The 11,789-nt window shown below is 39.1% G+C and overlaps 1 protein-coding gene across 1 annotated transcript; it reads left to right on the plus strand.

Annotated features, from left to right (window-relative positions):
• Nucleotides 1–3,145: 3,145 nt before the first annotated feature.
• Nucleotides 3,146–11,384, plus strand: LOC147306221 (PAN2-PAN3 deadenylation complex catalytic subunit PAN2-like). The gene is made up of 6 exons (XM_086278952.1): nt 3,146–3,318; nt 3,448–3,590; nt 3,769–3,854; nt 3,996–4,115; nt 4,209–4,337; nt 11,373–11,384. The coding sequence occupies exons 1-6, from the start codon at nt 3,239–3,241 to the stop codon at nt 11,382–11,384; spliced, it is 570 nt and encodes a 189-aa protein (XP_086135078.1). The 5' UTR covers nt 3,146–3,238.
• The last annotated feature ends 405 nt before the right edge of the window (nt 11,385–11,789 follow it).

Consider the following 11,789-nt stretch of genomic DNA (forward strand, 5'->3'; position numbering starts at 1 on the left):
GGGGGGTTGACCCAGTTTTTGCCTGAGCGTATTGTTTCTGAATTGCACCAAGATAATGAGTTTGATCAGACTGGGAGGACCTCGTTTAGCACGCTTAATCCACACCTTGATTAACAGCCGTCGTCAACAGGTCGTCAAAAGCACCAAATTCCTTGGTGTCCGAGATGCACCAGATGTTGAGTTTGATTCTTCTGAGCTTCTCCAACAAATTTGCTGCATGTTGGACAACAGTTATGTTACACATATTGTAACAAACTAACCATGATTTAATCAATTAAATGGTCCTTTAGCGTGACTGTTGTTAAAATTCACTGGATTAATGTCAGAGTTCAGTCTTGATCCTGTGTATCCAGGTAGTTGTTGTTCTGAAGTGGTGATCAAAAAGTTGTGGAAATGGATCCATATAGATATTAAAATAAAAATTGACTGGATTAATCTCAGAGTTCAACATTGATTAAATGAAATTAAAGTTTTAAACTTTACAGGCTTTATTTTCTCATCCACTTAATGAAAAATACAACTTTTGGTTTAGTCCTAGCTGAAACCATATAATCCAAATTTGATGCTCTCATTGGTTGAGTCAGTTTAATTGAAGCAAATAGTTGACTGTTGATTAAAGATAGTTTCAGCTATTGTCTGTTATCTGTTTCAGTGGTATTGATTAACCTTGGAATGGTGATTGTTTGGTTTTAATTAACAAAGGACCATCAGCACTTATCCAAACTGCATTTGTGTGAATAAAATAAATGACAACCAACATTCAAAAACACAAAAATGAGCACTTTTATTGATTTCATCATGTTCCTGTTTCCATCAGTTTATTCAACAAACTAGTTATAACAAGTTTATGATCTTACAATAAAGACACTTAAGTCATTTTCCTCAGCCTGTGCTTTTCTGGGTCAACTTCCTGTTTCATGTTTGACCCACTCACCTGTGTCACAGCAATAGAACATGAAAATTTAAGCTTTTTAACTTTTTTAGTAAAGAATTTAACTCATCGGGCGAGGAAATAAACCCTGTGTAGCCTTAATTCAGCTTTTAACATGTTTAGTGTTACTAACAAAGAAAAGATCCACAGACATGATTTGGGCCGAAACAAAAGAAAAGTCTTTTATGGGGCAGGGTTGTTGGAGACCAGGCGGGGCTCATTTATGATTCACACCTTGATACCAGCTTGAAACCTGTGACCCTAAAAAACAAAGACAAGCTCAACGACTCTCAGGACCACACCAACCATAAAATTAAACAACAGTTTGTCCCATTTTTGGAAAACATCTTTTGCTTCTGGAGTAAAATAAAACAAATACTATAAAGATTAGTTTCATGTGGTTTGAGCGACTTCCTGTATCTGTCCTTGTGACAGCAGAGTTAGAGAAAGTGTGCAGCAGATTAGTTTGAGTTTCAAACACAATTTGTCTAAATGTTGAAAAAGCCTGAATATTTAAATACTGTTTAAGTCTTCTTTGATCTTTTATTTCACAGTCTGACTTACACTGCAGCTGCCATCTTGTTGCCCTCCAGGAAAAATATAATACATAAATTTGTATTACATGAACATTGCCAAGTCATTTACTGGCTAATAACTTATATTTATCAATTACATTTAGTACATTTAGGACCTCTGAAGGGTAACATCCTCTAGTGTCTCAAAAATGTTTTTACTTACTGGTTTGACACAACCTGAGCTGTGATCTGATGAATGTTAACATTCAGTTCAACCTTTGTCCCATTTATCTACATTATATTTCATCCATATGCACAATGAAACAAATTGTTTATACATTTCTCATTTTACTCAGCTTTTCAATCAGGTCCCAATCAGATATTCTTTCATTGATGTTTTGAATATGAGAGAGGTATCGAAATAATAATGATCGAAAGGTTGCGCTCCCTCTCTGTCTCTCTGTTTCTGCTCTTCAGGAATAATTCTGATCAGTTATGGAACAGCAAAACTGAGCTGAACTTGTCGGTCTTGCATTCACTGTAATGTACGGTTATGTTGGTTGTTGCTGTAGTTTCCCTGCTTTGTTGTTCTCTTCTTGCATGTTTTTCCCCTGGCAGGTGATCCAGTTAATTTTAGTGTCTTTTCTCTCTGTTCCATCTATTTTCTTTCCATCTCCTTTGTGGAGCCTCTTCCCAACTTCTCTCGTCTTTCTCTTCCTTGTCCACCGATCTAAAACATGTTTCTTTTCAACAGGTGGGCTTCTGGGATGGACCCAGAAATCCCACAAACTATTGAAACTGTTGGCTTCAACAGTTTTGTGGAGAATCCTTCCGCCTGCCCCTGTAACCAGGTATGTAAAAAAACTTGTTGCTCTTTTAAACTGTAATTTTTACAATATTGTAATAAATTTACAAAAAAAGTTAAACCCATCTCCACGTGGTGTATTTTAAGTTTTTTTTTCCTGTTTGTTGTTTGCAGGTCCCTGCAAATAAAGAAGAGTCACCTGGTTATTACAACCACATCCCTGAATCTCTAACAGAGAGTGATGAAGAGCCGCTCCTTCACACTGTTCCCAAAAAGTACAGAAAGGTTGGACTTGTTATGTTTCACCCTGGTGTTCATAGAGATACAGTTAAATATGATATGTAACAATTTCTAGAGTGTTGCTACAAGCTTTGATTTCCCAAACATGTGACGAAGATGTGTTTGTTGTGCTTCAGGTGACAATTAAATACTCTAAACGTGGACGGGAAGATTTTGACTTCAAACATTGCAACAGGACGTTGTTTGCTGGCCTGGAGCCGCAGATTCCCAACGCCTACTGTAACTGCATGATCCAGGTAAGAAGCTGAAGATTCACAATGTGTACATTTAATTTTTAATATGAGACAATTTGTCAAATGTTCCATGGGTCTTTTATGTTTGCATCTTAGGTGTTATACTTCCTGGAGCCAGTTCGCTGCCTTGTTCAGAATCATTTGTGCCACAAGGAGTTTTGTTTGGCTTGTGAACTCGGCTTCCTCTTCCACATGTTGGATTTGTCACAAGGAGATCCATGTCAGGTAAGTTTCTTTCTTTCTTTGTTTTCAATCTGTTGGGGATTGCAAGGCTCTTACTTTGAAATCTCATTTTGTTGTGACTGCCCAAAGTAACCTCTAATGTCTTCTTCCTTAAGGCCAGCAACTTCCTCAGAGCACTTCGAAACGTCCCTGAAGCCAAAGAGATGGGCCTGATCCTCTCAAACTGTGAGGAGACGACAGGAACAGTCGAGCTAGGTCGCTTAATCCAGAGATGGAATCACTTCATCCTCTACCAGCTCTTCCAGGAGACACAGGAGCAGGAGGATCCACGGGCCTACAGGACGACCAGGAGCAGGTAAAACACATCGTTGTTGACCTGCATTCTTACTGGACACTGTCCCAGTCTTATCATTATGTTTGTTTATAAATGCAGAGTTTTCCTTCTGGTTTCTGAAACTGTGATTTGTGTTTGTGTTGCAGTTCTCTGGGCTCCTCTGGCGACTCTGTCATTAGAGAGCTGTTTTGTTCTGAAGTTGAGAACCGCAGCCCGTGTCTCTGTGGCATAGAAACAGTCTACTCCTCCCTCATGTTGCTGTTCAACATGCATTACCCTGACTCTCAAGGTGAGTCTGAGAGCACTGAGAGCATGGATATCTGTGACTGTGAATTACTCTGTCTTTGAAACTTGAACTATTAATGATTACATAATGGTTTGAATTAATTTAGTTTTTGAATGAGCAGAGGGAAATATCTGCTTGATTTGATGTATACACTGATATTCATTGTACTTTGACACTTCAGGAGAAAGAATAAAGGAGCACGACTTTGCTGAGATCCTGAAGAAAAGTATCTGCCTGCAGCAGAGTTCTCACACATGGTGTGGAAAAGTACAGAAAGGTTGGACTTGTTATGTTTCACCCTGGTGTTCATAGAGATACAGTTAAATATGATATGTAACAATTTCTAGAGTGTTGCTACAAGCTTTGATTTCCCAAACATGTGACGAAGATGTGTTTGTTGTGCTTCAGGTGACAATTAAATACTCTAAACGTGGACGGGAAGATTTTGACTTCAAACATTACAACAGGACGTTGTTTGCTGGCCTGGAGCCGCAGATTCCCAACGCCTACTGTAACTGCATGATCCAGGTAAGAAGCTGAAGATTCACAATGTGTACATTTAATTTTTAATATGAGACAATTTGTCAAATGTTCCATGGGTCTTTTATGTTTGCATCTTAGGTGTTATACTTCCTGGAGCCAGTTCGCTGCCTTGTTCAGAATCATTTGTGCCACAAGGAGTTTTGTTTGGCTTGTGAACTCGGCTTCCTCTTCCACATGTTGGATTTGTCACAAGGAGATCCATGTCAGGTAAGTTTCTTTCTTTCTTTGTTTTCAATCTGTTGGGGATTGCAAGGCTCTTACTTTGAAATCTCATTTTGTTGTGACTGCCCAAAGTAACCTCTAATGTCTTCTTCCTTAATGTGACCCTGACCAAATGCTACAGCAGCTGGACCCACAACAACAACCTGAAAATGTCAACAGTGCTGCAGGAAAACGATCTCATGCAGCGGAGACGGAGAGCGTTAAATCCAAGGCCCGTTTCACTACACGGGGGAGATTTCCAGACAGCTTCAGCTGACAGAGCTGTGACGAGACGCCCATTAAGCCCGGAGGAAAAGTGAGGCCGAGCAAGACAATGCTGACCTTAACAACTCTGCATTAAAACTGTGCAGGACAGTGACGGACCAACACGGATGATCGGGCAGCAAAAAGGGCGTGCCAGAGACAGGAGGAGTAACTGAGGTCAGGAGGCACCTCGGAATGAACAAAAGCACCAGGAGAAAATAAGCTGAAGGCACAGGTGTCGGGGCTTGGCCAGGAGCTGACCTCTGAGAAGAGCCGAACAGCAGAGCTGTAGAAGGCCGTGGAGCAAAGCAAGGGAAACATCAATGGACTTCAATCTGACTTGTACGGAAAAGACTCTGAGGTTTCTGCCCTCAGTAAGAGCTCAAGGCATCAGAGCAGGAACTGAGCATGGCTCAGAAGGAGCTGGCTGATAATCGAACCCATCAGGCTTGGAGTCCCAGACACAGGACTTGAAATCAGGCCGGAGCTTGCTGGAGCAGGAGGTCGCAAAAACCTGACGAAAAAGCTCCAACAGCAGGAGCAAGCCCTGAAGGAGCTACAGAAGCAAAAGGGTCAAGTTAAGGAGGAGCGGAACAAGGAGAAGATGCAGGACACTGGAGAAAAGCACTGCCTCAATTGGGGCCAGAACCAGTATGGACAGAACTTTGAGCAGCAGCACAAACGGATGCAAACGGACTGAAAAGGAGGAGGGCAGGACCCCAGGGCACGCTTCAGGCCGTGGTTTACCCAGAACACCAGAACAGGAAAGTGATGAACACAAACACCCACACAAACACACACATCCACATGCACTGACTCAGAATGAAGTGAAACACACATATGCACTCGTTGATTGAGTGAGAAATGACACACACACACGTGCACAAATCGAAATGCTGATTCAATTCACTGAGAAATGACACACACATTCACAAGCTTGTGCAATGAAGAGTGATACACACACACACGCTGATGCAATGAACTGGACTTTGGTTTTGCACAACACTGGTCACTATATTCTTCATTTCCGGTTAATACTTGTACAGCTGCTGTTATTGTGTATATATTTATTTATATTTAGATTTCTTCATACATTCTTATATAGTTCTATATTGTGTATTGTGTATTTTGTTGTACAGTTATTTTATTTTCAACTTTAATTTATATATTTATCTTTATCTTATTCTTCCCAGTTAAATTTACCCTTCATTCTAATTTGTGTTGTACAGTTATTTCATTTTTAACCTTAATTTATATTTTATTCCTTCCTAGTTAAATTTACCCTTTTTAATTTTTCATATTTATTTCCTATCTTATTCATAGCCTTTTCCTTTTTTGTTCTCTTTAGGTCACGAGCAGTTGTCCAAGCATTTCACTACATATCGTACTGTGTATGACTGTGTACGTGACAAATAAAATTTGAATTTGAATTTGAATTTGAATTTGAAGAATGCTTTCCTAACAAAAGCTGCACACAAACATCCAAATACGGAGTCGGTTACAACAACAAGAACCCATTGATTGTTTATTGGTTAAATGCATTTCATGCCACCCAGAGGGCATTTGTGTAGATTTAGGGGACAAGGTCTAAAGCAGTTGGGTTGTGAAAACAATGTCTGTGCGTGATGTCTGTTTATGGCTTAAGGCCTCCACTGAATTGTTTACTGTGCTTCACACAGCCTGATAAGGAGCAGTGGTACAGAGTGAAAATGATGAATTAACGGGGTGAGTTTTATTTTGGAGAGAATATGAAAAGGTTGTGTTGATTTGACTCAGTTGTTTACGTTTCTGCCAAAGCAAAGCATTTGTGTGCAACCAGTGTCCACTATTGAATTAAGTCAATCCAACATGTTTTTGTCAGTGCAAAAAGGAGTTACGGTACCTGTATGCTTACACAATATTGTCCCGGGAGGGAGAAAAACTTTCTGGTGAAGTTTTGGTTGATCTTTGGGTTTTGTTTGACACTAGGTTGATTCTATCAGTGAGGTTTGGATTGTTCTCTTTCTCTAAGAGAGAGAAGGATGGTTTTATGCTTGGACATGTTTGCAATGGGCCCCAGTATTTGTTACTATATGAGTATTTTATTGTTTACGTTTGTTTTTGCTTTTGTTACAGTGCACTGAGATAAGAACATCAGAGAGGTGTGATCCACCGGTGGTGATATTTTGGTATTTTGTGAGTTCCTGATTTAACAAATCAGCTCTTTAATCCAGGCCTGAGAGATTGAACTTTAAAGCGCTATAAAATATTCTTACTGAAAACAGTCGCAAAGTATTTTTCTCCATGATTATAATGGGCTTGGGAGAAATTCACTTATATGGGACACTGATCGAATGAGAAGTCCTGAGCTTAAAAGGATTGCAGCGAGTCAATCCAGTCCAAAGAAGGAAAAAACAAACAAGGAACTGTTTCCTTTAAATGATGACGTCATCTTGCTGGTGATGGAGCCTCGAATAGGTTGCGCGTGAGACTCCATTATCAGCAATATCTGGTATGAATGTGTGTGGATGTATGCATGTGACTGGACTGTGACGGACTGACGACTAAAAGTTTTAACTGACTTGGTACTGAGACAAAAACGGTACTGACTTTAGGATTAGTAGATGTCCACAGACAATTCACCCAGCCTGTAAAAGAAGGGTGGATGTTTTGTCTTGCTTTGTTTTGTTTTTGCAAGGACAGAGGGTTGACAGAGACTAAGGGGGCTAATGCTGTAGCTTCACAGGAGTGTGAACTGCAGACTTAACCCTTTGGTTGCTAAAGTGAAGAAAAGGTTTGATTCCACTCATGACTGAGCATGTTATTATTAACCATGGCGGGCCACTGTAAAGAGTCAATCAACTTTTATAGAGGTAAAAAAAAACAAAAAAAAAAAAACCTCCATTGAGGTCTATGAATAACAGGGGAATGATAGACTTGCCACACTCAAAATGGAGATATGTAATGATAAACACTGGTCCCCGCCTTTTGGGTGCTTTCTTGAAATAGTCAGCAATTTAAAAGTAAGATAGAACCGACAGGGGCATGTGCTGAGGGGTGGTGCTGCACAAGAACAAGAGCAAGATAAAGAAAAATATTCTGTTTAACTTTGAGAAATTCAAATTCAAATGTACCATTACACTCAGGGGATCAATATAAAGTTCGATATATGCTAATTTCGTATGAAGTACATGACTGGTGACTGTTCTGTCCTGAGCTTTTGTTTTTACAGCACCCACTTGACCACACCAACAGTTTCTCACCACCTAAAAGGAGTACTTGCAAAGAATAGAGAATGGGGAGGAATATCATCAAAACTGGGAAAGGTAAGCCCCAAAGGGGGTGATAACGCCATAACTTTCACTTATGGTCAAATTCTTAAAATGTGTCCCCGAACTTGAAAAATTCTTCAAACATTTAGAGACAGAGTGGAGGTTTAGATAAACATAATGTCACACACCACATAAGGATGGAGCACTTGAATCGATAAGATGGTGCATTGACACGCAGTAAAATGTGGATCATGTTGATTATGTTTATTCCAGTGTGCAGAGCAAGGTTATTATTATTAAAGAAAAAAAATGAAATAACGAAAACTACAAGTGAAAAAACATTTGCGTTAACGGAAATAAAATCAAAACAAAAAAGGAAAACTAACTAAAACTGTAATGAATGTTCACAAAACTAACTAAAATTGACTGGATTTATAGCAAAATGTGTTTAGTTTCATTGATGTGCGCGTGCCCTGCAATAGAAGTCAAGGCAGTACGTTAGTCGAGTCGTCTGTGTTGCTGCTCCGTCCACGCGCAGAATCATGTCAGGAAAAGTCAGGAGAAAGCTCCAGAGTCCAATTTGGGATTACTTTGAATATGACTGTTTTTTAGATATAGCAAGTGGCTTGTAGTGGAAAGAGACACAATGTCCTCCTGAGGCCCAGGGAAAGAAGAAAAAAAAAGGGAAAAGTATTTTCATTTTTTCTTTTTCTTTTTTCTTTAAGATAAATCAAGTGTTGGGACGGTAAAAAAAACACATTACAAAAACAAAATTGTTTTTAACTAATTTTATTTAAATTTTACAACATGTGCACTACAGTGCACAAGGGGAGTTCATTGATCATGAATGTGAAACTAATAACATTCAAGAGCTATTTAAGAAAATTAAAAGCTCCACTGAAATTTTTGTAAGCAGGATATTAAAACGTATTTATATAACAATATCATAAAAATGTAGATCAGGGATCAACTTAGTAGTCACTGACACTTCACTAGCTGTAAGCCATTGGTTCAGGAACAAGTTATTGCACTGGGCTTTCTATTTCACAAAAGTCAATTCATTTATGATATCTGAGGAAGTACTGTGATTTTTTATTTGGAGACACAAAGGAACATTTGGCACTTCCCACATCTCACATATGTTTTACTGTTGCACCCAACCATTCTACAACTGAAATGCCTTGGACTGTTAACCATTTCAGGCAAGTGGAGTGAACCATATTTTGCTACACTCTCATCTGATTGGGGCTTCCTTTTCTTGATTTTTGGAGAGAACTCTTCATTACTGGTATTATTCAGGTCTTGTTCACATGTTTGTCCCAGGTTTCTCAGCCAAGAGGAGCTTGAACTCCAGATACTGTGAGTTATTTTCGCACATTGAGATCACTGATAACTTTTAGCAACGACGTGATCTTGTAGAAACAATTAGGTGTCATGGATTCAGCTATAAATGCAACTCTTATTTTTTACTTTACTGGAAAACATTTCTGCATTTTACCCATATTTTATTTTTAACTCAAAATCAAAAATTCCAGATTCTCCTACATGTTGGTTTTGGACCAGATAGGACGACAGATTTCAGGTGGCCCTGTGTTTTTCTCTATTACATCTGCCACTGCATCTCGATAATCTTTGTGTGGCTCCTCCTGGGTTCTCACCCTCTCCTATCTGGCTCACATGACTCTCATCTTCTGAAGAATCTATGTCTGAATCTCGCTCAATTATTCTGTTAAGAATTCTCTCCGCCTTTGTTAAAGAGTTGTTTACTAGGAAAAAGTGAAATAAATATAAGTACAAAGTCCTGACGTGCACTAGAGTACACAGTAATAAATTAGTCATTTCCTCTGTGAAACTAAATAAGCTTAATTCTTAAAGACCCCTCAAATTATTTACTAGATGTTTATTTTTGAAAATTAATAAAAATCTGAGTTTAACAAAACATTTTAAATGTAAATATCAAGCTTACCTTTCTTTCTTCCAGAAAATGTGCTTGTGGGCATGCCAGCCATTTTGAAAAACAATTGGCAAGGCCACACCCCCACACATGTGATATAATTTTAAAGGTACTGTTGTCCTGTTTAAGAAACATCAGGACTTAGATGAGTGGCAAGTAGAGTATGAGAGCTACAAGCAAAAACTAAATGTGTACTACAGTGCGCAAAAATGAAGTACTGGGTCATCAGGGGGTTGAAGTGCACCTTGAAGTGCACTTGAAAAGCTCACACAAGAAGGTTAACTTAGCTTATCTTGAAGAGCTCATCAGGGGGAGCACACTCCCCCTCCTTGAAGAGCTCCCCCACTCAACCCGCATCCCCAGAAAACAGCTAACACCAGGTAAGGCAGCGTGATGCATCCCAAGACAACAGGACTGGGACATCTAAATAACTGTGTGAGTCAATCGCCTTCAAAAAGTTTATCAATTCACTTGAACCAAAATTAGGCGCACCCGGTGCTGCAAGAGTTAATAGTCTCAATACCCAAGGATAAGCAGAAGAGCATGACTGATATGATGGAACTGGGATTTGGTTACACTTAATTTTTGCAAGACACTACTAAAACTATAACTGGCGCTAATCAGAACTAAGCTGAAAACTAAGGATTTTCAGAAAAAAAAACTAGACTAAACTAGCAAAGAATTGGTAAAAACTAATTACAACTGGTATAAAATTGAAAATCTGGAGTCGAAACTAAATAAAAATAAAAACTAATGAACATTGCAAAACAATTAAAACCCTGGTGCAGAGATTGGCAAATCTGACCAGGAAACGTTATAAAATGGATTGTCGGAACAGTCAGCGTTAAAGTTACCTTTGACAGTCCAGACTAAGATGGCGTTGAACATCTTCAGGGCGGAAAAGGGTTGGTGTGACCAAGGTGTGGTTTGGCTTGTTGTACGTATATTTCGAGATCATATGGCTCTGGGTGGACCAGTTACCAGGGCATGGAAGGAGGACAGACTCATTAAATGAGGAGAAGGAATTTTCTGGGATTGGAGATCCTCTGGGTGAGTGGTTGACTGAAAGCATGCATAAAACATAAGCTATCTGTTGTTATTGATTGGTAATAGATTGATAATTGGCCACCTTTACAGCTGTATTGACTTGTTGTGGACGTAGTTTACTTCATGGTTAAGCACTCTAATTAACAGGTTGAAAATAGTGACATTAAAGGAAGAGTATGCAGCGCCACCCTGTCAGACCCCAGTGACGGTGGGGCTCAGGGATGAATCCGATGAGCTGGATTCATGGTTGATTCAAAACTAAGTTTCCCCTGCTGTGGTCAGTGAGGGGAAAACAGGGGAAATAAAATTTAAAAGAGGCATTTATAAACGTTTATGTGTCAAGTTAAACGGGATAAAGGGGGTGTTCTACTGTTATTTTAGCATCAGCATTATTATTGCATCAGAATCATATAACAAGCATTGCATTAAACATTTATTGAAGCTTTTGACATTGTACTAACATTTGTGTTCCAGTGATTGTTATAACCGCAGGTTAATCTTCTATTCTTAATCGTATATTCACAGGTGTCAGGATAATCATATGATCTTCTATTGCAGGTGTAACCATGATCATTTTCAGACATATTGCAGTTTGTTGCTCATTATAGAGTTGTGCTCAAGTTAATAAGGGTTAAAAGCTACAGTCAACGCGATGTTTGGCTGATCTATGGCGTGGAGTGACTTCGAGCATAGAAGGCCGCACGCGCTTACATAACACTGATATCATGTTATTCTTTGTGATCTTTTATTCAATTATATCTTTAAGTTAAGTTTTAAGTAGTGGTAGTTAATTAAACGACATTCTTTTAAGATTATATACTTGAGTCAGAGCGTTACACGCAGATCAACTTAACAACCTGGGAGACCTTGTAGCTGCAATATTGTGTCTCCATAAGGGACAGTAGGTGGAAGCAAACACATGATTTTTGGGGGGCAAATGTG

This window comes from Aulonocara sp. 'chitande type north' Nkhata Bay, linkage group LG20 (genome assembly GCF_057382095.1).
Source record: "Aulonocara sp. 'chitande type north' Nkhata Bay isolate Kocher_YH1m ecotype deep benthic linkage group LG20, A_spYH_male_GT1.1, whole genome shotgun sequence".
NCBI classification, from domain to species: domain Eukaryota; kingdom Metazoa; phylum Chordata; class Actinopteri; order Cichliformes; family Cichlidae; genus Aulonocara; species Aulonocara sp. 'chitande type north' Nkhata Bay.

What these genes read in the sequence shown, in the direction of transcription:
- LOC147306221 (XM_086278952.1), top strand. Translation starts at nt 3,239, where the DNA reads ATGGAATCACTTCATCCTCTACCAGCTCTTCCAGGAGACACAGGAGCA. An exon ending in GCATTACCCTGACTCTCAAG is followed by an intron (nt 3,591 to 3,768) that starts GTGAGTCTGAGA and finishes TTGACACTTCAG; the next exon opens with GAGAAAGAATAAAGGAGCAC. An exon ending in ACTGTAACTGCATGATCCAG is followed by an intron (nt 4,116 to 4,208) that starts GTAAGAAGCTGA and finishes TTTGCATCTTAG; the next exon opens with GTGTTATACTTCCTGGAGCC.